Below are 26,930 nucleotides of genomic sequence, written 5' to 3' on the forward strand. Positions count from 1 at the left end.
TGATTCTAAGAATTTTTAAATTTCTTCCTGGATTTACTCTATCACCATTTGTCATTCAAAAGTATATTGTTCAATCTCCATGTGTTTATAAACTTTCTGTAGGGTTTTTGTTTTTGGTGTTGAATTCTAATTTCATTCCATTATGATCAGATAAGATGCAAGAAATTACGTACATATATGTATTTCATTTGCTGAGTTGCTTTGTGGCCTAAAATATGGTCTGTTTTAGAGAAGTTTCTATAAGCAGTTGATAAAAAAGTGACTTTGGTTGTTGCTGGAGGAAATATCTTACACTTGTCTGGTAAATCCATTTGATTTATAATACTTCTTTAGGTTTGAAAATTCTTTGCTGAGTTTATGTCCGGATGACCTACCTATTGGTGAGAGAGGTATCTTATCTAATTAGGTAAATCAACATTTGGGACACAAATATTTACAGTGGTTAAATCTTCTTGGATTATTTCCTTTACTAGCATAAAGTGTCTTTCTTTGTCTTTTCTGATTAATTTTAGCTTAAAGACTACTTTGTTGAATATGAGAGTAACTACCCTTGCTTTTGGGGAGAGTGTTCCATTTGCCTGATATATTCATTTCCAGCCTTTTACTTCAGTCTGTGATTGTCTTTGCTTGTAAGGAAAGTCTCTTGCAAACAACATAGAGTCTAGTCTTGTTTTGTTATCCACTCTGCCAGTGTATGTATTTTAATTTTAGAATTGAGATCACTTATATTCCATGTTATTTTAGGGAGATGTGTATTAATTCCTGCCATTTTGATTTATTTCTAATGCTTAATTTGTTCCTGTTTTTCATTTGCTTAACTGATATTCAAAGGAGATTTGTCTACTTGCAAACTCTGGGGTTTGCTTTTGATTTCTTCTCTGTGTAGTATTTCTTAAGTATTTTCTGTAGTGCCAGCTTAGTAGTCATAAATTCTTTTAGTTTCTGCTTAACTTGGAAGATTTTTATTTCTCTTTGATTTTGAAGGATAACTTTGTTCAAGACAGCAATCTTGGTTGACATTTATTTTGGGGGCAGGGGATTGGAACACATCATTTCAAGTTCTCTTCAGTTTTAAATTATATGCTGAAAAATCAGAAGTATTTCTGATTGACTTGCCTCTAAATGTGACCTGTCTTTTTTCTCTTGAGGTTTTATAATTCTATCCTTGTTCTGTATGTTAAGCATTTTAGTTATAGTAAGTCATGAAAAGTTTTTTGATCTTGTCAAAAATGATACATTTGGGGTTCTAAATGCCTTCTGTATCTGAATGTCCTTCTCATTCTCCAGGTTTTTAAATTTTTCTGTTATTATTTCCCTGAAGATGTTATCCATGACATTAACCTGCATCTCACAACACTTTTTGATTCCAATGATTATTAAATTTGATCTCTTAATGTAGTTCCAGAGTTCTTGTAGATTCTGGAAATGGGTACTTATTTTCTTTTTTATATACTCTCTGAATATTCAAGGCTAGGCATTTTGTCTTCCATCTGTGAGATTCTGTCTTCAGTATGGTCTACATTATTAAAGAGAGAAATTCAATTGAAAATTTCATTTGATTTATCATGTCTCATTCCCAAGGTTTTTGTTTGAGTTTTTCAATATATCTATGTCCATTGAGTTTCTCCTTCATATCCTGTACTGACTTCCTTAATTCATTTCATTGTTTTTCTGTGTTCTCTTGGAATTCATGATCATTTTTATAATCGTTATTTTTGATTCTTTATCTGATCTTTCAGTTAGTGCAATATTTTTGGAGCCAGTTGCTGGTGAATTAAGAACTTTATTATTTTTATTTATTTATTTATTTATTTATTTTTATTATTATTGTATACAAATGGAATACATGTTTTTTCTCTATTTGTACATGGAGTCAAGGCATACCATTTGTGTAATCATACGTTTACATAGGGCAATGATGTTTGATTCATTATTATTTTTCCTTTCCCCCCCACCACTCCCACCACTCTTTTTCCTCTATACAGTCCTTCTTTCCTTCATTCTTACAACACTCCGTATCCCTAACCCTAAACCTAACCCTAACCCTAATGCTAGCCCCTCCCACCCCCCAATATATGTCCTCATCCGCTTATCAACAAGATAATTTGTCCTTTAGTTTTTTGAGATTGGCTTATCTCACTTAGCATGATATTCTCCAATTTCATCCATTTGCCTGCAAATGCCATAATTTTATCATTCCTCATGGCGGAGTAATATTCCATTGTATATATATGCCACAGTTTCTTTATCCATTCATCAACTGAAGGTCATCTAGGTTGGTTCCACAATCTGGCTATGGTGAATTGAGCAGCAATGAACATTGATGTGGCTGTATCTCTGTAGTATGCTGATTTTAAGTCCTTTGGGTATAGGCCAAGGAGTGGGATAGCTGGGTCAAATGGTGTTTCCATTCCAAGCTTTCTGAGGAATCTTCACACAGTTTTCCAGAGTGGCTGCACTAATTTGCAACCCCACCAGCAATGTATGAGTGTTCCTTTTTCACCACATCCTCGCCAACACCTATTGTTGCTTATGTTCTTGATAATCGCCATTCTAATTGGGGTGAGATGAAATCTTAGGGTAGTTTTGATTTGCATTTCCCTTATTACTAGGGATGTTGAACGTTTTTTCATATATCTGTTGATTACTTGTACATCTTCTTCTGTGAAGTGTCTGTTCATTTCCTTAGCCCATTTGTTGATTGGATTATTTGTATTCTTCGTGTAGAGTTTTTTGAGTTCTTTATAGATTCTGGAAATTAGCGCTCTATCTGAAGTATGGTTGGCAAAGATATTCTCCCACTCTGTAGGCTCTCTCTTCACATTGCTGATAGTTTCCTTTGCTGAGAGAAAGCTTTTTAGTTTGAATCTATCCCAGTTGTTGATTCTTGCTTTTATTTCTTGTGCTATGGGAGTCCTGTTAAGGACTTGATCCTAAGCCAACAAGTTGAAGATTTTGACCTACTTTTTCTTCTATAAGATGCAGGGTCTCTGGTCTAATTCCGAGGTCCTTGATCCATTTTGAGTTGAGTTTTGTGCAGGGTGAGAGATAGGGGTTTAATTTCATTCTGTTGCATATGGTTTTCCAGTTTTCCCAGCACCATTTGTTGAAGAGGCTATCTTTTCTCCATTGCATATTTTTGGAACCTTTGTCTAGTATGAGAAAATTGTATTTATTTGGGTTTGTGTCCATGTCCTCTATTCTGTACCATTGATCTACCTGTCTATTTTGGTACCAACCATGCCATTTTTGTTACTATTGCTTTGTAGTAGAGTTGAAGATCTGGTATTGCAATACCCCCTGCTTCGCTCTTGCTACTGAGGATTGCTTTAGCTATTCTAGGTTTTTTATTCTTCCAGACGAGTTTCATAATTGCTTGCTCTATTTCTGCAAGGTACATCATTGGGATTTTAATTGGAATTGCATTGAATCTGTATAGCACTTTAGGTAGTATGGCCATTTTGACAATAGTAACTGCCTATCCAGGAACATGGGAGATCTTTCCATCTTCTAAGGTTTTCTTGAATTTCTTTCTTTAGTGTTCTGTAGTTCTCATTGTAGAGGTCTTTCACCTCTTTTGTGAGACTGATTCCCAAGTATTTTATTTTTTTCGATGCTATTGTGAATGGGGTAGTTTTCCTAATTTCTCTTTCTGAAGATTCATCACTTATGTACAAAAATGCATTGGATTTATGAGCATTGATCTTGTAACCTGCTACTTTACTGAATTCACTTATGAGTTCTAAAAGTTTCCTGGTGTAATTTCCAGGTTCCTCTAAATATATAATCATGTCGTCAGCGAACAGGGATAGTTTGAGTTCTTCTTTTCCAATTCGTATCCCTTTAATTTCTTTGGTTTGTCTAATTGCTCTGGCTAGAGTCTCAAGGACGATGTTGAATAGAAGTGGTGAAAGAGGGCATCCCTGCCTTGTTCCAGTTTTTAGGGGGAACGCTTTCAGTTTTTCACCATTTAGAATGATATTTGCCATGGGCTTAGTGTAGATGGCCTTTATAATGTTCAGGAATGTTCCCACTACCCCAATTTTTTCTAGTGTTTTGAGCATGAAGGGGTGCTTTATTTTATCAAATGTTTTTTCTGCATCTATTGAAATAATCATGTGATTCTTAACTTTAAGTCTGTTGATATGGTGAATGACATTTATTGATTTCCGAATGTTGAACCAACCTTGCATCCCTGGGATAAAACCCACTTGATCGTGGTGCACTATCTTTTTAATATATATTTGTATGCGATTTGCTAAAATTTTGTTGAGAATTTTTGCGTCGATGTTCATTAAGGATATTGGTCTGAAATTTTCTTTCCTCGATGTGTCTCTGTCTGGTTTAGGTATCAGGGTGATATTGGCTTCGTAGAACGAGTTTGGGAGGGTTCCCTCCTCTTCTATTTCATGGAATATTTTGAGGAGTATTGGAATGAGCTCTTCTTTAAAGGTTTTGTAGAACTCGGCTGAGAATCCATCTGGTCCCGGACTTTTCTTTGTTGTTAGACTTTTGATGACCTCTTCTATTTCATTGCTTGAAATTGATTTATTTAAGTTGTGTATGTCCTCCTCGTTCAGTTTAGGTGGTTCATATGTCTCTAGAAATTTGTTGATGTCTTCGAGGTTTTCTGTTTTGTTGGAGTATAGATTTTCGAAATAGCTTCTAATTATGTTTTGTATTTCAGTCGTGTCTGTTGTGATGTTTCCTTGTTCATTCCGAATTTTAGTAATTTGAGTTTTCTCCCTCTTTCTCTTTGTTAGTGTGGCTAAGGGTTTATCAATTTTGTTTATTTTTTCAAAGAACCAACTGTTTATTTTGTTAATATTTCCAATTGTTTCTTTTGTTTCAATTTCGTTGATTTCGGCTCTGATTTTAACTATTTCCTGTCTTCTACTACTTTTGGTATTGGTCTGCTCTTCTTTTTCTAGTGCTTTGAACTGTAGTGTAAGTCGTTTATTTGTTGATTTCTACTTCTTTTTTTGAATGCGCCCCATGAAATAAATCTTCCTCTAAGTATTGCTTTCATAGTGTCCCAGAGATTTTGATATGATGTGTCTTTGTTCTCGTTTACTTCTAAGAATTTTTTTATTTCCCTTCTGATGTCTTCTGTTATCCATTCATCATATAATAGTGTATTATTTAATCTCCAGGTATTGGAGAAGTTTCTGTTTTTTATTCTGTCATTTATTTCTAATTTCAATCCATTATGATCTGATAGAGTACAAGGTAGTATCTCTATCTTCTGGTATTTGCTGACATTAGCTTTGTGGCATAAAATATGGTCTATTTTAGAGAAGGATCCATGTGCTGCTGAGAAGAAAGTGTATTCGTTCTTTGTTGGATGGTATATTCTATATATGTCTGTTAAGTCTAAATTGTTGATTGTGTTATTGAGATCTATGGTTTCTTTGTTCAATTTTTGTTTGGACGATCTATCCAGTGGTGAGAGAGGTGTGTTAAAATCACCTAGTATTATTGTGTTGTGGTCTATTTGATTTCTGGAATTGAGGAGGATTTGTTTGACGTATGTGGATGAGCCAATGTTCAGGGCATAGATATTTATGATTGTTATGTCTTGCTGATTTATGCTTCCCTTAAGCAGCATGTAATGTCCTTCTTTATCCCTTCTGACTAGTTTTGGCTTGAAGTCCACATTATCTGAAATGAGGATGGATACTCCAGCTTTTTTGCTGTGTCCGTGTGCATGGTATGTTTTTCCCCATCCTTTCACCTTTAGTCTATGGGTATCTCTTTCTATGAGATGAGTCTCTTGCAGGCAGTGTATTGTTGGATCTTTCTTTTTAATCCAATCTGCCAGTCTATGTCTTTTGATTGATGAGTTCAGGCCATTAACATTCAGGGTTATTATTGTGATGTGATTTGTATTCCCAGTCATTTGACTCATATTTGTTTTTTGACTTGATTTGGTTTCTCCTTTATTTGGCTATTCCTTTAGGCTAGTGCCTCCTGTTGCTGATTTGCATCGTTGTTTTTCATCTCTTCCTCATGGAATATTTTGCTAAGAATGTTCTGTAATGCTGGCTTTCTTTTTGTAAATTCCTTTAGCTTTTGTTTATCATGGAAGGATCTTATTTCATCGTCAAATTTGAAGGTAAGTTTTGCTGGGTATAAGATTCTTGGTTGGCATCCGTTTTCTTTCAGGGCTTGGTAAATGTTGTTCCAGGCCCTTCTAGCTTTTAGGGTCTGGATTGAAAAATCTGCTGATATTCTTATTGGTTTCCCTCTGAATGTAATTTGGTTCTTTTCTCTCGCGGCCTTTAAAATTCTGTCTTTATTTTGTATGTTCGGTATTTTCATAATAATGTGCCTTGGTGTGGGTCTGTTGTAATTTTGTATATTTGGAGTCCTATAAGCCTCTTTTACGTGGTTTTCCATTTCATTCTTCAGATTTGGGAAATTTTCTGATATTATTTCATTGAATAGATTGTTCATTCCTTTGGTTTGTTTCTCTAAGCCTTCCTCAATCCCAATAATTCTTAAATTTGGCCTTTTCATGATATCCCATAATTCTTGTAGATTCTGTTCATGATTTCTTATCATCTTCTTTGGCCAACTTTGCTTTCAAGATTAAATAATTTGTCTTCAATGTCTGAGGTTCTGTCTTCCAGGTGTTCTATCCTATTGGTTATGCTTTCTATGGAGTTTTTAACTTGGTTTATTATTTCCTTCATTTCAAGGATTTCTGTTTGTTTTTTTTTTTTCCAGTATCTCTAACTCTTTATTGAAATGATCTCTTGCTTCCCATATTTGGTCTTTTAACTGTTGATTGGTGTGATCATTTAATGCCTGCTTTTGCTCTTTCATCTCCTCCTTCAATGCCCGCATTTGCTCTTTCATCTCCTCATTTGCTTCCCTGATTGTTTTAATTATGTACATTCTGAACTCCCTTTCTGACATTTCTTCTGCTGTGCTGTCATTGGGTTTTATTGGTGTAGTATCTAGGTTTGTTTGGAACATTTTCTTCCCTTTTTTTCTCATATTGGTCAGCTGTCAGTGGGACCCTGAGATATTGCAGATTTCCTCTATTGGCTTATAGTGTCCCGGTAGATTTCCAGTGTATCACCTCCCAGCCTTCAGTAGCCTGAAGTCTTGGAGGAACTTGATAATGCAGTGCTTCCGAAGAAAGCTGCTCCTAGCCCCCTACTGGTTCCAGGGCTTGGAGCTGCCTCTGTGCGGAAAGGCTCTCACTGGGGGCCTGCACCGTGTGGCTGGCCATGTGTGAGGAGCCCACCGCCTGAGTGTGGAAGGCTACCTGGGGAAGACTCTAGCTGCCCTGTCCTGCTCTGATAAGCCACTCCTATCTGTGCCTGCCGCCCAGGCCAAGTTTCGCCCAGTGGGGGAGACTCACCCCATGACTCTATTATTGTCCAAGTCTCTCATTGCCTCCCCTTCTTGAGTCCTGGGTTCTGGAGCGACTGGAGATGCAGTCACCCTGTAGTCTCCCATCTTGGATCGCCCCGTGGAAAGAGCCTGTGGCCGGAGTGGGCAGAGCCGCCTGGAGAAGTCTCTGGCTGCCCTGCCCTGATCCCAGAGGCTGCTTGCGGATCGAAGCTCTCCGTTGGCTCGGGGACTTGTGGCTGGCTCTATGTAGAAAGGCTCTCACTGGGTGGTCTGCTCCGAGAAGCTAGCCTTGAAAGGCAGGGGCCCTCCGTAGGGGGCCGGGCTGCTTGGGTAAGTCTCTGGCTGCCCTGTCCTGGTCCCTGAAACCACTTGCGGGCTGGAGCACGCCGCGTTGGCTCTGGGACTTGGAGCTTGTTCTGATCAGAAAGGCTCTCACTAGGGGGCCTGCTCCGAGAACCTGGAGAAGCTGGCTGTGTGGGAGGGGCCCACTGCTGGAGTGCGCAGGGCTGCCTGTGGATGACTCTAGCTGCCCTGTCCTGCTCCGATAAGCCACCTCTATCTGGGCCTGCCACCCGGGCCGAGTTTTACCCAGTGGGCAGACTTACCCGTGGCTCTATTTTAGTCCGAGTCCTCAATGCCTCCCCTTCTTAACTCCTGGGATCTGGAGCCACTGGAGATGCAGTCACCCTCTAGTCCACCATCTTGGATCGCCCCGTGGAAAGAGCCTGTGGCCGGGGTGGGCAGAGTCGCCTGGAGAAGTCCCTGGCTACCCTGCCCTGATCCCAGAGGCTGTTTGCGGATTGAAGCTCTCCGTTGGCTCGGGGACTTGTCGAATTAAGAACTTTAGGAGTTGTCATGTTACCTTGTTTTTCATGTATTTTGTGTTCCTGTGTTGAGTTTTATGCATTTCTGGGGATGGATTTCTCTTCCACTCTTATGTGTGGTTGTTATGTTTAGATGTGGTAACCACCAAAACTCAAGTGTGAGATAATGAGATAGGTTTGGAGGAGAAATGATTGGGTTGTAGCCTTAACCTAACCATCAAATTAATCCTTGATGGGATTAACTGAGTGGTAACTGGAGGAAGGTGGGGTGTGGCTGGAGGAAGTGATTCACTGGGGGCATGGATATGAGGTATATTGTATCTGGCATGTGGAGTCTCTCTCTTTCTCTGCTTCCTGATCACCCTGTAAGCTGCTTCTCTCTGTCATACTCTCCTGCCATGGTGTTCCCGTCTCACCTGGAGCCCTGAGGAATGGAGCCAGCTATCTATGGACTAAGACTTCTGAAATTGTGAATCCTCAAATAAACTCTTCCTCCTCTATGGTTGTGCTGGTCTGGTCATTTAGTCACAGCAGCAAAAAAGCTGACTAAAGCAGTGGGCCATTTTAGGGCACAACCTTGTCGTGCCAAAGTGTTCTGGGATGTCAGGTTTTTGCGAAATTTTTAATGTATTTCCAAATGGGTTTTGTAGTATAGTTTCTATGCTAGTTCTTTGGTTATGATAAGTGTATTTTGTTAAAAGTGTGTATTTTTGTCAGGGTTGAGAATTCCACTTTCCCTGTAGTCTCTAAAAAGAGTGGTATTATTCTTGTAGATCTGGCAATTGTGTTGTACATAGCAGGATTATGTGGAGTACACCGTCTATGACTGTTTTTCACTTAAGAACTCTGTATATTCTAAAAGGGCATGTGAATGCTCTGTATTGAGATCCCTCATAGGTGTGATGTCCACAGTCTTTGTGTTAATTCTCTGATTTTGCTATAGTAGGAGAGGATGTCCATGAATGGGTCCTGAGGGTCCCCCTGTTGTTCCTACTTGGGATCTGTTTATTAGTTTGAGGTTTTGGTCTTTTCCATTTTTTGTTTTAAAGTATCATTGAAACCAGGCATAATGGTGCACATCTGTAATCCCAACAACTCAGGAGGCTGAGGTGAAGGGATCTCATTTTCAAAGCCACCCTCAGCAACTTAGCAGGGCCTTAAACAACTTAGTGAGACCCTGTCTCTAGAGCAACAACTACAACAACAAAAAAGGCTGGGAATGTGACTCAGTGTTTTAACACCCTTGGGTTCAATCCCTGCTACCTAAGGAAAAAAAAGTATCATTGAAGTTTCAGCATGTTTAGTTTATGTGTGGAGATGTGTGGAGCAAGCAGGTGCACTCTTTGTTAGCTGGTTTTTAGCTCAGTAGCAAAGATTCTACCCTGTGAATTTCTGGTGTCCCAGTAGTTTTCTAGCACTTCCCAGAAAAGGATAAAACAAATAATAGCAACAATAGAAGCAAAAAATGTACAGCATTAAAATAAATATCTGGTGCCTACTATGACTTATACAACACTAATTACCATAGAAACAGAAATAGTGGGATCAGCACCTGCCAAAATCAAGAACAATAATTAGCTGTGAACTAGATCTGGGTTAGAGTAAACTTCAGGTGTCAACTACACCATCCACAGTAAATTCAGCAACATGAATGGTGGGGGCAGAAATTATATAAACCAAATAATTCTAAAAGATAAAAAATACAGTTCATTAAGAGAAAATAAAGTTTGATAGGAAGGTAAGGAAAAGTTGAGCATGTTCAAAATTTGAACAGCGAAAAAGCAGAAAAGATGTGGCAAGTGAGGGTTAATAAAAAGAAAGAGAAAAATAAATAAAAGAAAAAGTAAGTAAAGAGAGAGAGAAAGAGGAGAATTTGGCTATTATAGGAAGAAGAAACAATAGAAATAAACACAAATAAAAACAAAATAAACAAAAAACTTACCCTTCGAAAGACAAGACAAAGAAAAACAGCAATCATTAAAAAATGCTAAAAATGAGAAAAAATAAAGAAATATGTAAATGTATATATATCCACAAACCATTCAGCACAGCATAAATGCACACATACACACCTCCGCCACCACCACCAACATGGAAAAAAGACTCAATGAAAATGAAGAAGTTGTCACTGAATTGGTCAAAACTGTCAAGGAGGCTGGATGATCATTGCCTATTCCTGACTTTCCTTTCCATTTCTTCCTGGGTTGTGTACCCCTTAGAGCAAGGGCGGAGGTTTTTCAAATCCTTTTTTTTTTTGTGTTGTTCACTGAGGTGCCAGCTGCCATGGCCTAAACTGAGGCTGGTTGAAATAGCTTTCAGCTTCCCTTCTCACCAGTTAAGGTAGGACAGGATGAGAAGTAGTTGATTGGAATTTTGTCTGAACAAACTGGACTGATACACTTTGAGGGTGGGACTGCTTCAGAGGTCTAAGTGGGGAGTTCTGGTGGCATGGGTTTTGCTAGAAACAAGCTTTTGGAACTTCCTTAGGTAGTATCTGCTCTAGAAAGATTAGGTCAATGCACCCCTAATACCAGGCAGATGCCAATCTCCCCAGGGTGTTTGGATTTCAAGAGTCCACCAAGACTTCTACTTGAAGGTCAGGGAAGCCAAGTGTCCACAGATCTCTCACACTCTGCTGCCCACCAAAGTGGCCTTCGCAAATTCATCCCTCGGTGTATTCATGCCTGCCTGTTCAGTCTTTTGACTCTCTTCAGCTGGTCATGTGAGCCACCAGATTCAAAGGGAAAGTGAGTTGCACCCCTCCGTATCTCTGAATTGAGTCCTCCTGGGTACAATATTCTGTTTGCGCCTGTTTATATTATGTTCTTCTAGGTACACCCTAGGCCTCAAGGTAGGTGCTTGCCAGGACAGTGTGGCAATATTTGCTATGATCTCCTGAGTTCTCATAGCAGCAAGTTGCAGGCTGGGCTCTTCATGATGGCTTGCCATCTCAGCTCTCCTTTTGCCAGTTGAGAAACAGTAATTTTCAAAGACCAGTTTGCTGTACAGGCTTGAGATCAGCTAAGTTCAAACTGTTTTCCATTCTATAGGTTGTTCCATGCCAAATTTGTCCATCGTGTTTCTCTCTTTGTGTTAACCCTCCTCTCTCTGGTGAACTGGTAATGGTGCTGCAACTGGCCTGGCTCCAATGTATTCTTCCTCGTTCTGTGTGCAATGCACCTGAATTTCTGTGTTTCTATGACACCCTCACTGTATGATATTGAATTTCAGTGAATTTCCTCTTTCTCCCAACTTTCTGGGAAGAAGTACACCTGCTGCTTGAACCTCAAGTAGTGGAGCAAGTGGAAACTCAGACTTCCTCTAATACATCATCTAGCTCCAATTTCAAGGCCTTGACAAGAGGCTGGTTAGTTTCCCTCCTCGAGTACCTGATTGATATACGTCCATGCCTCAACCACCTCCCTTGTGTGAACTTTCACATTCCAGATCATTGGGCAGCCACCCTAATTGTTCCAGAAACAGCTGTCAGAAAACTAGCAACAGCCCCATATGCAGCTACCCCAGATCTCATGAGATTATTCAAATTATTCACTGTACAAGAAGCCATGAAGACCTAGTCCCCTCTCTCTAGCTTGCCATATATTAGTTGTCCTCTGTAGCTTCAGCTTGTGGTAATCCTATCTTCAGGTGGAACCCCTGTGTAGAACTTCATGGCAGACTTCTCTTATTTGTAGCTATAAGTAACAAAAGTTCTGCCCTTCATTTATCCAACTGTCTTTGTGTTATGACTTTTTGTCAAATTAGTCTTTAAATACTATAAAGCACAAAGGAAGAATCAATTCCTTGTCTCTCTTCTAGTCTCAGGTGTTACGCTGACAGTCTTTGGCACTTTTGTTAGCTTATAGACAAAGTATCACCCTGATCTCTGCCTTCACCTCACATGCTTCTTTCCCTGTGTGCATGGTTATGCCTAATTTTCTTCTCTTTATAAGGCCTTCGGTCATCTTGGACTTGGTCCAGGCTGACTCCAATAGATTTCATCTTAACAAATATATTTGCAATGATGCCATTTCCAAATAAGATCATATTCTGAGGTATTTGGGTTAGAACTTCAATATAAGAACAGGCAATTTGACTCATGACAGGAAGTATTTATTAAAACCATACATACAGCTTTCCTGTGACCCATCATTTTTTTTTATTGCGCTTTGCTTTATTTTTCTATTTGTTATTTTTAGATATACAAGACAGTAGAGTGTATTTTGACTATTACACATACATGGAACACAACCTATTCCAATTAGGATTCCATTCTTGTGGTTGTACATAATGTGGAGTTATACTGGTAGTGCATTCATTTAGAAGCAAAGGAAAATGAGATTATTTATTCTATCATCGTTCTTATTCCCATTTCCTGTCCCTTTTCTTCATTTCCCTTTGTCAAATCAATGAAATTCTGTTATTCTCCTCCCTACCCTTCCTACTGTGGGTTAGCATCCACATAACAGAGAGAACATTTGGCCTTTGTTTTTTGGGACTAGCTTATTTTAGCATTATAGTCTCCAAATCCATCCATTTACTGGTAAGTGCCTTAATTTCATTCTTCTTTGTGGCTGAGTAATATTCCATTGTGTATATATAACACATTTTGTTTATCCATTCATCTGTTGAAGAGCACCTAAGTTGACTCCATAGCTTGGTTATTGTGAATTGAACTGCTATAAACATTGATGTGGCTGTGTTACTGTAGAATACTGATTTTAAGTCTTTTGGGTATAAACTGAGGAGTGGGATAACTGGATCCATTCTAAGTTTTCTAAGGAATCCCCATATTGCTTTCAGAGTGGTTGCATAAATTTGCAGTCACACCAAATGAGTGAACATTTTTCCCCACATCCTCGCCAACATTTATTGCTACTTATATTCTTAATTATTGCCATTCTGACTGGAGCGAGATGGGATCTCCACGTAGTTTTAATTTGCATTTCTCTAATTGCTAGAGATGTTGAATATATTTTCATAAAATTTTTTTTCACTTTTTTCTTTTATTTGTTCTTTTTAGATAGAAATGACAAAATGTATTTATTTAAATTATTTTTTATATTTACATAATATTTTTTGACCATTTGTATTTCCTCTTCTGTGAAGCACCTGTTCAGTTCCTTTGACCAGTTATTGATTTTTTTTTTTCAGGTTTTTTTTTTTTTTTTTTTTTTTTTTTGGTGTTAAATTTTTTGAGTACTTTGTATGTCCTGGAGATTAATGTTCTATCTGAGGTGCAGGTGACTAAGATTTTCCTCCATTCTGTAGGCTCTCTTCACATTCTTGATTGTTTCCTTTGCTGTGAAGGTTTTCAGTTTGATACCATCCCATGTATTGAGTGTTGATTTTACTTCTTGTGCTTTAGGAGTCTTATTGAGGAAGTCCATTCCCGAACAGACATGATGGAGAATTGGGTCTACTTTTTCTTCTAGAAAGTGCAGAGTCTCTGGTCTAATGCCTAGGTCCTTGACCCACTGTGAGTTGATTTTTGTGCAGGCTGTGAAATAGGGGTTCAATTTCAATCTATTACATATGGATTTCCAGTTTTCCTAGCACCCTTTGTTAAATAGGCCATCTTTCTCCAATGTATGTTTATGTCACCTCTCTCTAGGATGAGATAACTGTATTTATGTATGTCTCTGTGTCTTCTATTCTGTCCCACTGGTCTTCATGTCTGTTTTCCTGCTAATACTATGGCATTTTCATTACTATAGCTCTTAAAGTCTGGTATTGCAATGCCTCCTGCATCACTTTTCTCACTATGGATTGTTTTGACTATTCTGGACCTCTTTTTTTCCCAAATAAATTTAATGACTGCCTTTTCTACTTCTGTAAAGAATGTTATTGGGATTTTAATAGAAATTGCATTAAATCTGTGTAACACTTTTGGTAGTTTGGCCATTTTGACAATATTAATTCTGTCAATCCAAGAGCATAAGATATCTTTCCATTTTTCTAAGGTCTTTTTCAATTACTTTCTTTAGTGTTCTGTAGTTTTCATTGTAGAGCTCTTTCACCTCTTTTGTTAGATTGAGTCCCAAATGTTTCTTTTCTGTTTTTTTTTTTTTTTTTTTTTTTTGAGATTGTTGAGACTGTTGTGAACAGGATAATTTTCCTGATTTCTCTTTCAGCTGATTTGTCATCAGTGTATAGGAGTGCAAGTGATTTATAGGTGTTAATTTTATATCTTGCTACTTTGCTGAATTCATTTATGAGTTCAAGAAGCTTTATGGTGGAATTTTTGTCTTCTAAATATAGAATCGTATCATTGGCAAATAGAGATAATTTGAGTTCTTTTTTTCCTATTTGTATCATTTTAATTTCTTTCTTTTGTCTAATTGCTCTGGCTAGGGTTTCAAGAATTATGTTGAATAGGAGTGGTGAAAGAGTGCATCCCTGTCTTGCTCCAGTTTTTAAAGGGAATGCTTTCGACTTTTCTCCATTTAGAATGATGTTGACCTTGGGTTTAGCATATACAGCTTTTGCAAAGTTGAGGAGTATTCCTATTATCTATAGTTTTTCTAATGTTTCAAGCATGAAGGGGTACTGTATTTTGTCAAATGCTTTTTTGCATATATTGAGATAATCATGTGATTCTTGTCTTTAAGTCTATTTTTGTGATGAATTATGTGTATTAATTTTCATATGTTGAGCCAACCTTGGAAAGAACCCCACTTGATCATGGTACACTATTTTTTAAATATGCTTTTGTATGCAATTTGCCAGTATTTTATTAAGAATTTTTGCACCTATGTACATCAGGGATGTTAGTCTGAAGTTTTCTTTCTTTGATGTGTCTTTGGTTTTGGTATCAGAGTGACACTAGCTTCATAGAATGAGTTTGGAAGGGTTCCCTCTTTTCTGTTTCATGGAATAATTTGAGAAGTACTGGTGTAAGTTCTTTTCTGAAGATCTGGTGGAACAGCTGAGAAGACATCTGGTCTTGGGCTTTTCTTGGTTGGTAGACTTTTGATGGCATCTTCAATTTCATTGCTTGAAATTGATTTGTTGAAATTGTCTCAATTCTCCTGATTCAATTTGAGTCATATGTCTCTAGAAATTTGTAGATGTCTTTATGATTTTCTATTTTATTGGAGTATAGATTTTCAAAGTAGTTTTTGATTATCGTCTGTATTTCAATAATGTTCAAGGTGATATTTCCTTTTTCATCATGAATTTTAGTAATTTACATTTTCTCTCTCTTTTTCTTCATTACCTTGGCATGACCCATCAATTTTACTGTTAGGTATATACCCTAGAAAATGAGTGTGTACATAGACCAAACAACATGTAAAGCATGAATGTTCATAGAAGCTATATCTGTTAGCCTTAAACTGGAATCATCCAAACCCACAGATATATTGATAAGTAAATTATAGTATATTCATTTAGAAAACCCTATTACATAGCATTTAAACTTGAACTATGTAAAGAATTTTATGTATGTGAATCTAAAAACCAGCAAAATGAGTCAATAGTGTGGGGTTGGGTTTGTAGCTTTGTAGTAGAGAATTGCCTAGCATCCGTGAGGCCCTGGATTCAATTTCTAACACCATTAAAAAAAAAAGAAGAATCAATGGTGATATAAATTAGAGTAGTGTTGACATCTGGTGAAAGAATATTGAACAGAATAAGTTATAAATACTCCATGTGTGTTTAATATGCCAAAATACACTCTACTGTCATGTATATCTAAAAAGAACAAATAAAAAAATTAAAAAAATAGTAAGAAAGCATAAATGAAATTTTGAGTAATGAAAATGAGTGCTACCTTGGTTTTGAAAATGTTTATGTGGGTGTATATATATGTACAAATTCATCAAGGTGTACTCTATCTGTGCATTTTACCATATATAATTTATACTTTAAATAATGCTACTTTTAAAATGAAATTGACCAATCATACTATGTGCATATACAAATATAAGGAATCTCACTCTTTTTATAATTATAATGCATCACTAAAAATAAAATAAATTGCTATGTAATTTATTTTTAATAAATAAATTAATAATCAGTTTTTAAAAATTAGTGTCTTATGGATGTACATGATGGTGAGATTCACTGTGGTATATTCACAAATGTACATAGGAAAGTTAGGTCAGATTCATTTCACTGACTTTCCCTATCTCATAAACTGCCATGTAATTTATTTTGTTACTTTGTTGCTATGGGAGAATGAATGATTCTTGGCTTTTTTCCTTTTTCATTCAGCAAAACTCACTGTATTTCCTTCCCATGACTAATCTGCTAAAATCATACAGAAAGGAAATGAAGATAAAGATAAGCAAAATAATAAGGAGAATGACAAAATTCTGCTGAACTGAGAGTAAACAGAAGTGACCAGGAGGAAGAGTTTCTTTCAATGAGCCCAGTGATTGATTGACAGTAGTTTTGTGTTTAAGTAGAACACCACTCCAAATGCACACTTTGGGGAGTACTTTGGCTTTGAGATTACTGATCTCCATCATTATCATGGTACCTGGTAAGTGTGACATTCTTACATTTTTGAAAAAAAAAAAAAAAACTATCTTTAAATAGTGATGAGGATTCTTGATTCCCTCGTAAGATGCTGTTTGAATTGTTCTGTAGCAGTGATAAACTTGTGCACTATCTAGCACACTTCTGATATATCTTATTCCAGTGATGCACTAACTGTGGTCACCAGGAAGTACAGTAGGTCACTAAAACTTATTCCTCCGGTCTAATTAAAACTTTGTACGCTTGGACCAACACCTTCCCTTTTACTGTTCTCCCACAAACTTCCAGTCTCTGGTAACCAGTTTTTTACTCTTTGTTCCAATGAGGCCTACATTTTTAGATTCTACATAAAAGTGAGATCATATACTATTCATTTTCCTGTGTATGACTTATTTCATTTAGCATAATAAATTCACTTAGCACTTCCATCCCTGTTGTCATGAATGTCAAATTTCCTTCTTTTTAAAGGGTGCATAGTATTCTGTTGTGTGTGTGTGCGTGTGTGCGTGTGTGTGTGCGCCCCACTTTTTTAATCCATTCACCCAGTGATGGACATTTAAGTACTTGTATACCTTGGCTATTGTGAATAATGCTGAAATGAGCAGAATAGTGCAGATCTCTTAACATATGTATTTCAAATCATTTGGACATATAGCCAGAAGTAGATTGCTGGGTGATATAAAGGGAGGAGGGATGGGATAAGGAAAGAACAGTGAAATGAATCTGACCTAATTTTCCTGTGTACATATATGAATATACCACTATGAATCTCACCATCTTGTATATCCACAAAACACTAATTAAAAACACTGTTAAAAACAGAATATATATTCCTTAGTTGTTGAAAGTAGTCTAGAGATGTCAGTTATACCCAGCTGATTGATGGGGTGGTTGAGTTCAGAAATGCCCATCCCAATCTTATGCCTGTTGGTTCTGTCCATTTTGATTTCTCCTTGAAGTTATATCAGTTTTAGTCCTGCACATTTTGACACTCTGTTGTTAGATACACATGTTAAGAATTGCTATGTCTTCTTGGAGAATTGATCAGACAATGCCTGTTTTTCACTCTGATACTTTTCCTTGTTCAAATTTTTCTGTCCAAATTAATATAACTATTCACTGTTTCTCTTATTAGAATTATCATAATAATCTTGTTTCTCCCCTTTATTTTTAAACTATGTTGATCCTTATATTTAAGTGAATTTCATGCAGATGTCGTATATTTGGGTATTGCTTTTTTATCCATACTGAAAATTTTCTTTTAATTGGTGCATTTAGATCATTGATATTCAGACTGATCACTGATGTATTTGTCTTAACATCTACTATAGTTTCTACTGTTTTCCTTTTGTTGCCCTCTTTCCTATTTTTGTTTTATACTGTCTCCCTTTTATTGTTTTAGTGGATCATTTTTAATAATTCTATTTTCTCTCCTTTCTTAGTATACCTAATATGTTTCTATTTTTACATTTAGTAGTTGCCCTAGAGTTTACAATCTGCATTTACAACTAACCTGAATACACTTTCATAAGTATATTTCACAAGTATTTTGCTTCATGGTTAATACGAGTACCATATAATAACAAAATAACTTGAATTTCCCACTCCTGCACCTCATACTCTTTTTTTTTTTTTTTTTTTTTTTTTTTTTTTAAACACACGCACAATAAAGCAAGTTTTCAGTAATCATGTTTGAAAGTGTTTAGGACTATTTTGATGGGAAAAAATTTGATATCACCCAAGCGTCTTAGGAACTATGAAATTAGAAAGTTGAAGTAGATAAGGACTCCCATCTTTGTCCCTTCCTCTGATTTCACATCATCCCCCTTTTTCCTTTTAAATTAGAAAGAATAGGAAGAGAAGAGACGTAAATGAATTCTTCTCAATTATGATTCTAAAATCTGTGAGAAGAGGCTCTGCCTTGTCTATCTAGGTGAGGTTCTCACCATTGGACCATACAACTTTAATTAGGGAGTGGCAAATACAGTTAGGTGCCCACACCATGTCAATCCCTCTAGCTAGAGGAGTTGGGGTGGAAGAAGGGGGACAGCATTCATTACCTTATATAAAAGCATTGACAAAATGAGGTGTCTCATAAATAAGAAATCACAGATTAATATATTATGAATATAATTTTCAACATATAAACATACTTTTATTACTAGTGAAATAACTTCTAATTTCTGTTTTGCAATGAGTTTTGTGTAATTTCAGCTATGGTTTACTGACTGTCTCTCATGTTGAATGAGACTCTGGAGAAATACTGGCTTCTACTCTATTTGAGCATATAAAATTGATTTTGTCTACTTTTCTTTAAATATTCTCTAGATTCAAGTAGTCCATGCATGGATGAAAAGCAGACGGCATTATCTCCTCTAGAAGGTAATATGCATCCTTATTGAGGGCCAGCACTGAGGGGATGGAGAGCTGAACTTTGTTAGGAACAGTGACTGATGGTCTGACTGCAGGCCAGCTCATGTCTTGCTTTAGAATATGGTGATCTCATTGCTGTGGTATGAGGTACCCCAAATGACCCTACCTCTACCTGCTCCCTAAACAAGGCACAATCTCACTTACCTCTACACCTTTGTCCATTTGGAATGGTGGAAAGAGCATGGGTTTAACTTCCTGTCAGGACTGAGTTCAAATCCTGCTTTTTTCTTCATCTAGTCATATGATCTTTATTTGACTCTGAAATGCAAGGACTTGAGTACCCAAAAGAGAGAGTGACAAGGAAACAGGAAAGGACAGATATTGATTGTAGAGTTTTGTGAAAGAAAGATTCATTCACATAAAAGATTTCCTCCACCGTAGCTGCTTCTGCTCATGTTGAAGTGATGATGTCACTGACCTCACCTTTGTTACAGGTGAGCTGGGTGGCTGATGCATTGGTTGAGGAAATCACCTCTTGGCAAACCACTCTCAGTCATGGACAGTTTATGCTGTTTTTCGGGCAGTGTGAGATTCTGTTAGATGTTTGTAGGTCTCAGGGTTCAAGTTTTGCTTTAAAAGATGGACACAAGGAGTCAAATGAACATATGGAAGCAAAATTTGTGATCAAATTTCTTAACTGAACTATCTGTGAGTATATGTGTGACTAAACAATAAAGATGAAAAAATTATCTAAAGTCTATGATAATATCACAGCTTTGCAATAAAATCCTTTTTATGAAAAACTTCCAAAGAAGAACAATTTTTTTTTTTACTTAATTTATTCAGCACACTTCTCTTTCTCCTGTAGTAAATATTTGTAAACATCTCTTATCACTGGGCATCATTATTTTTCATTTTTATGTAATCATTATTCTGATAAAATAGCAGATCATACTAATATTTGTTGATTTCACTGACTGTTATTCTCTAAAAATACGTTTCCAACTAGTTCAACTTGAATTTCATCTGAGTTACTCCTAATGAAAGTATCATATTCTTTCCACATTTATGTTTATCTTAAATGTCAACATGAGGGACAAGTATTCAATTTTATGCTACCAACTTTTTTTTGCACCCATCAAAACCCAAGGGGAGACAACCACATAACTAATATTCTGTTTTCTTTTCTTACTGAGAAGCATGTATTGTGTGATTAATCCAACATTGCTCACTACCAAAACATTAGATTTAGGACACTGTTTTTGTCATTTTATCTAGAATTCTCTTTTTTGTCTCTTTCTATTTATCAAAGTCCTGATTTAATCCCCACATTCTTATAATGCATATTCTTTCCATAGTAATGAATAATATTAGAATAAATAGGTCAACATTTTTTTTCGTTTAATACTTTATATATTTTGTGAATGTTAACTTATTGTGTAGGTCTGTAATAACATTACCAATGAAACCAGGTTCTAGTACAACTTTATGTAATCTGCTGTGAACAAATTGAAAACAAAGTTCTTGATCAAAGTTTTCTTTTCTCATTCTCCTTGTGTGTGTCCAGTTAATACTTCACTGTCTGAGCAGACAGGTGCAAAGGTTGTGCTCTGTTGTCCTTTTATTCCACCATCAAGAGTGTTGGTGATTGTAACATGGCAAATAGTCCTCAGAGACAAGCCTTTGTGCAGCATTTCCTACAAGAGAGAAACAAATGAGACTTTGGAGAACAACTGTACTGATGGGAGAATCACCTGGGCCTCCAGACCTGACCAGAGTCCTCACCTTCAGATCCATCCAGTAGTCGTCTCTCATGAAGGGAATTACAGGTGTCAAATGGCAACAATTGATGGGAATTTCGAACATAATTATCACCTCCAAGTGTTAGGTAAAGAAAGTCACATATTTTGATATATTGGGTTACTGGATTTGTGTCTGAATCAAATGTCTCCCTAAGTTCCATACCCTGTGTTGAGAATGAAGCATGATTTCCCTTACACCTCTGCAGTGCCCCCTGAAGTGACTGTGTTTCCAGAGAAGAATAGAACCGTGGTGTGCCAGGCAGTTGCAGGCAGGCCAGCTGCACAGATATTTTGGACCCCAGAGGGGGATTGTGCCCCTGAGAAACAGGACGGGGTCAATGGCACAGTGACCACCAGGAGTACGTGCCATTATCCAGATGGCAACGTGTCCACCGTGACCTGCTTTGTCTCCCACCCAACTGGCAACAGGAGTCTATCCACAGATCTGCTTCCTGGTTAGTAATTCTAGCTTTTTGTTTGATTTTTACATTCTTTTAAAGGAGTTATGTGAAGAAGGAAAATAGGGTGAAATTTTATTCAAGGATTCTCTCTTCAGCTTCCATTTCATCACTCACCTCTCCCCCAAATAAAGAGAGGAGTCTAAAAGAATGTCACAAACATTTGTTTTAAAAAACCATATTTTAGAATGCAGTTTATTCTCCTTTTTTGTTTTTGAAAATGTTTTTTAGTGCATTCTAGTTATACATAATTATTGGGGTTCATTTTTATATAATCATATATGCCTAAAATATAATTTTTAAATTTCATTCTCCAGTGCTTCCTCTTCCTCTCCCTTTCCTCCCTCCTCCTGTTACCCTTCCTCTACTCTACTAGTCTTCCTTCTGTTATATCTTGTTTTTAAATTGACGATTTGTAGGTATACATTGTAGTTTCTCTTGTGCCAGGTTAGCTCATATGCCGGATAAGGGTGCGGAGTCAAGACCCAGACTCTGGGAGTTGGGTGGAAGCAGGCTTGTGGGGAGCAGCTTGCAAACTCGTTTATTGTGGGAACAGCTGTACATTTTATAGATTTCTTGCCCAATTGCAATGTGTCGCGGGGGATCAGACCACCAGGTTCCTATACAGGTTCCCTTGGTAACACTGAGTCAACTTGGGGCAGTTGTTTACTTTCCTAGGTAGCTGAAGCGGAATGCTCCTCCCTGCAAGTTTTCCTTACACACTTGAGACGTTCACTGCTGCCAGTCAAGAACTAGGATTTCTCCCAATATTTCCCCCATTTTTATTAATTTGTACAAGGGATTCCTTCAGGAGAACTTGATTGACTTGAACCCTTGTGATTCTTTTGTTGAAAATGGACCACAAATATTTAAGAACTGCAAGTATTATAAGGAAGAGCATGCAGGCTAATCCTAAAATTATAGTAGGATTTAGCATATTAAGCAGGTTATATTTAAAGGTGATAACACAGACATCTCCTGGGAGGGAGAAGGGGGCCATGGCTGATGTTCTAAAGTTCCAAGAAGTGAGCGTACCCTACATCCTTTATAGGTTAAGGTCTCTTTTGTTCTCTAGTTCTCTCCCCGCTTTTCTCTCCTTCCTGCCTATGTGACTAGGCCTGGTTTTGCAGGTGAGATGCATAAAGTGAGAAGCGAATGGGCAGGGGAAGGGCCGAAGTGATTCAGCCAGGTTAGGGCCCAGGGGGCATTAATTAGCAGTTCCTTGTCTGCAGTCCTTGATAAGGGCAGGTAAATCTGGTAATCAATGGGATCTGCAGATCCTTGACAGTCCATTCTCCCAGGGGCAGTCTCCAACTTCCAGAGGCAGATAGCTTTCAATACATGAAGGTGAAAATCACTGTGGTATATTCATATACACCACAAATATATATTCAAATAGCATAATTCGATGAATTTCATTCCTCAGTTCCTCCCTTTTCCTGTCCCTCCTCTCTCCCCTTCGATCCCCTTTCTCTATCCACTGATCTCCTCTCTATTTTCATGGACCCTCAGTTTCCCCTTATTTTGCTCTAGTTTCCACATATGAGGGAAAAAATTCAACACTTTGCTTTCTGTGTCTGGCTTATTTCAGTTAGCATGATATTCTCCGTTCCAATCATTTACAGAAAATACCATAAATTCATTCTACTTTTTGGCTGAGTAAAACTCTATGGTACATATATACCACATATTCTTTATTCATTCATCTGTTTACAGTCACCTGGGCTGGTTCTGTAGCTTGGCTATTGTGAATTGCATAATCAATAGATGAGCAAAAAACTAAATAGACATTTATCAAAAGAAGAAATACAAATGGCCAACAAATATATAAAAAGTATTCAACATCCCCAACAATTAGGGAAATACAAATCAAAACTATATTGAGATTTCATCTCACTCCAGTTAGAATAGCAAGAAAGGGAAGTCAGATCTATAATAACAAAACATGTTGGCAAGGATGTGGTAGAAAATGTATACTCACACACTGTAGGTGGTACTAAAAATTAGTATAATCTCTGTGGAAAGCAGTATGGATATTACTCAAAAGACTAACAATGGAACCAACATATGACCCAGCTATCCCACTCCTTGATATTTATCCAAAAGAACTAACAGCAGTAGAGTATAGTGATATAGGCACATCAAAGTTTATTACTTATTCTGCTTTAATGCTCCCTTCTATACTAGTAGTAAATTGACTTGAGTAGTGTATTTTTAAAAGCATATTCATGGTGTTAATTGAAGAATAAAGTGCAATTTTAAACAAATGCTTATGGTTTTAGTAAAAGGATTAAGTCATTTATAAGTTGCCTCCATGAATTTTTAGCGTGGTAAAACTTTCTACTTTAGGGTCTTCCGGATGAAATTTTTTTTTTTTTTTTTTGTGGTGCCAGGGATTGAACCCAGGTCCTTGTGCTTGCAAGGCAAGCACTCTACTGACTGAACTATCTCCCCATCCCCTGGTAGAATTTCTTAAATGTCTTATAATCACATCTGTAATTTAGTTTCTTGATTCTCTGCTTCCATCCCATCTTCATTTCTTTTATTTAAAAATTTAAATATTATCAGAATCAATGTAACATATATGTAACATACAGAATTGAAAGTCAAATAGTTCTATAAGGCAGTAACTGAAAGTACCAGCCCTACTTGTGCCTTTCCAATCCCACCACTGTGTCCTCAGTTCTTTCAAGCCTTTTACTGTTTCTTGTAGTAATTAATTACATTTTCCTAAACCACATTCTCATAGTGCTGTTTCTTAATGTATTGAATTTAAACTTTAGGTACTCACTTTCTTATGGTAGATGAAGATTTAACATTACCTTACTCCCCTTCCTCATCTTTCATGTTAGTAAGATAGCAGCACTTTATTAACTTAAGTGACCATTGGTCACACTAATTTATTATTAAGTACTGAATAAAAAAATAAGATCCTTCTTTCTCTTTTGAGTAACTTTTGGTTTTTCTTGGACTTCATAGTTGCTTTACTTTTTTGGGATTCCTTAATGATATGTATACCTATTATTACTTATCACTGATCTCACTCACTATACTAGAGAACCCTTAGTAATATTTTTCCATTTTTTTCCTTGAAGACAAACTTTCTTGAGGTTTTTCTATGCTCTTCAATGAATCAGCTTTTGTAGGTCACTTGACTTTCTGCACAGCTATTGGCTTGGACATTCTCCTTGCCTCAATCTTCTGATTGATCTTATGTTAACTTAATCTGAGCTCTTTTTGTTTTCTAGACATCTGGTTTTTTAAAAATCTTTTTTTTTTTTCCACATAGAATATCTTTCTTAACTCTTTGGTAATCCTTGACTCTCAATAAATTTCAAATTGAGCACTGAAGAACCAATTAAAAGTTGTACTATCTCATAGTGGTGTTTGTCAACTAGTAAGCTTCAATACATGAAAAAGGAGGTAAATGATTTTTTCTCTTTTAAAAATATTGGTACTTCCTTATGTACCTGAAGGTCTTTTTCTCTGGGACTATTCAGGTTCTTCAGAGAATTACTCTCCAGTGTTTTGCTTTGGAAGGATAAACCTGACCCTTGGCGTTCTGGGAAGAGAGAATGAAATGTGTGTTTGTACATCCACTGTTCATAGTTCAGACTTTCTTTTAATAATGCTCTTCAGTTTGGCACTTCAGCTCCACCCTTTGTGATGTCTGGATTCTTGACTCAGGAATCTCTGGCTTTACTTTGAAGGTGCTCAGGATTATTTTGATTGTAAAAAATATTATAGCACTCAAGAGAACTAATGCATGCGGGTTTTAGGAACTATGGAATTACAAAGTTGAAGGGATGAGGACTTTCACCATTGTTCCTCCCTCTCCTTCTGCATCATTCTCCCCCTCCCCCCCCCTTTTTAAATCTTCCTAAGTAGGAAAATTAGGGAAAATAGGGAGATGGATGAAGCCTTCTCAATTCAGATTCTAAAATCCTTGAGAAAAGGCTCTGCCTTGTCATCTATCAGTGTGAGGGTCCCAACACTGGACTGAAAAACTTGGAGAGTGACATATGGAGAAAGGAGTTGAGTCAGATCAGGTCATGTGAGATGCCCATATTGGACCAATCTCTCCAGTTGGAGAAGGGAGACAGGGTTACCTTGTATAAAATGGTTGACAAAATAAGGTGTCTCATAAATGAGAAATCACTGATTAATACCTTATGAATATAATTTTCAACATATTAACCTACTTTCATTACTAGGTGGAATAGCTTCTAATTTCTGTTTTGCAATGAGTTTTGTGTAATTTCAGCTATGGTTTACTGATTGTCTCTCGTGTTGAATGAGACTCTGGAGAAATACTGGCTTCTACTTTATTTGAGCATATAAAATTGATTTTGTCTACTTTTCTCTAAATATTCTCTAGATTCAAGTAGTTCATGCATGGATGAAAAGCAGACGGCATTATCTCCTCTAGAAGGTAATATACGTCCTTATTGAGGGCCAGCACTGAGGGGATGGAGAGCTGAACTTTGTTAGGAACAGTGGCTGATGGTCTGACTGCAGGCCAGCTCATGTCTTGCTTTAGAATATGGTGATCTCATTGCTGTGGTATGAGGTACCCCAAATGACCCTACCTCTACCTGCTCCCTAAAAAGGCCCAATCTCACTTACCTCTACACCTCTATCCAGTTGGAATGGTGGAAAGAGCATGGGTTTAACTTCCTGTCAGGACTGAGTTCAAATCCTGCTTTTTTCTTCATCTAGTCATATGATCTTTATTTGACCCTGAAATGCAAGGACTTGAGTACCCAAAAGAGAGAGTGACAAGGAAACAGGAAAGGACAGATATTGATTGTAGAGTTTTGTGAAAGAAAGATTCATTCACATAAAAGATTTCCTCCACCGTAGCTGCTTCTGCTCATGTTGAAGTGATGATGTCACTGACCCCACCTTTGTTACAGGTGAGCTATGGCAGATGCATTGGTTGAGGAAATCACCTCTTGGCAAACCACTCTCAGTCATGGACAGCTTATGCTGTTTTTCGGGCAGTGTGAGATTCTGTTAGATGTTTGTAGGTCTCAGGGTTCAAGTTTTGCTTTAAAAGATGGACCCAAGGGGCCAACTTTTTAGTTCTGAGAACTGGATTGAACATACTGAAACAAACTATGTAAGCACAGTCATAGTTCATCTATCTGTGGGTATATATTTATCTAAACAAGAAGGAAGGAAAACTTTTCCAGATACTATGTTTGGTAATATCACACATTTACAGTTATAACTGGAAGTTTTATTATTGTTTTTATACATCAAACTACTGTTTCACTAGAAATAAATATTTTGAAGGTCTCTTTTCACTAGGCATTATCATTTTTCATTTTCATTGGATGGCTGAACTGGTGAAATTGTACATTATTTTAAGATATATTGGTTTCACTGACTTTTGTGATTCGTAAATAATAAAAAAAATAGAAAATTTCCAGCACACTCAACGTAAATGCCATAATATTTGGATTTAATAAAAATGTCACATATTTCTGACATTTATGTTGTCAGGAATAGCACCCTCAGTAACAGGCATTTAGATTTGATGTTACTGATAGTTTTGTATTCATCAAACTCAAGGGGAGATCACTGCCTGATAATTATTCCATTTTATTTTATCTCATGAG

The 26,930-nt window shown here is 37.0% G+C and overlaps 1 protein-coding gene across 1 annotated transcript in view; it reads left to right on the top strand.

Annotated features, from left to right (window-relative positions):
- Window positions 1-26,930, top strand: part of LOC124992354 (cell surface glycoprotein CD200 receptor 4-like) — a 73,150-nt gene that overhangs the window by 38,717 nt on the left and 7,503 nt on the right. Inside the window, exons 2-6 of the mRNA XM_047563059.1 lie at window positions 16,407-16,677; window positions 19,002-19,055; window positions 20,614-20,934; window positions 21,055-21,303; window positions 25,685-25,738. Coding sequence (XP_047419015.1) covers window positions 16,614-16,677; window positions 19,002-19,055; window positions 20,614-20,934; window positions 21,055-21,303; window positions 25,685-25,738 — 742 coding nt within the window. The 5' untranslated portion in view covers window positions 16,407-16,613. The remainder of the gene's footprint in view (window positions 1-16,406; window positions 16,678-19,001; window positions 19,056-20,613; window positions 20,935-21,054; window positions 21,304-25,684; window positions 25,739-26,930) is intronic.

The sequence above is a fragment of the Sciurus carolinensis genome, chromosome 9, assembly GCF_902686445.1.
Source record: "Sciurus carolinensis chromosome 9, mSciCar1.2, whole genome shotgun sequence".
Taxonomy (NCBI): Eukaryota; Metazoa; Chordata; class Mammalia; order Rodentia; family Sciuridae; genus Sciurus; species Sciurus carolinensis.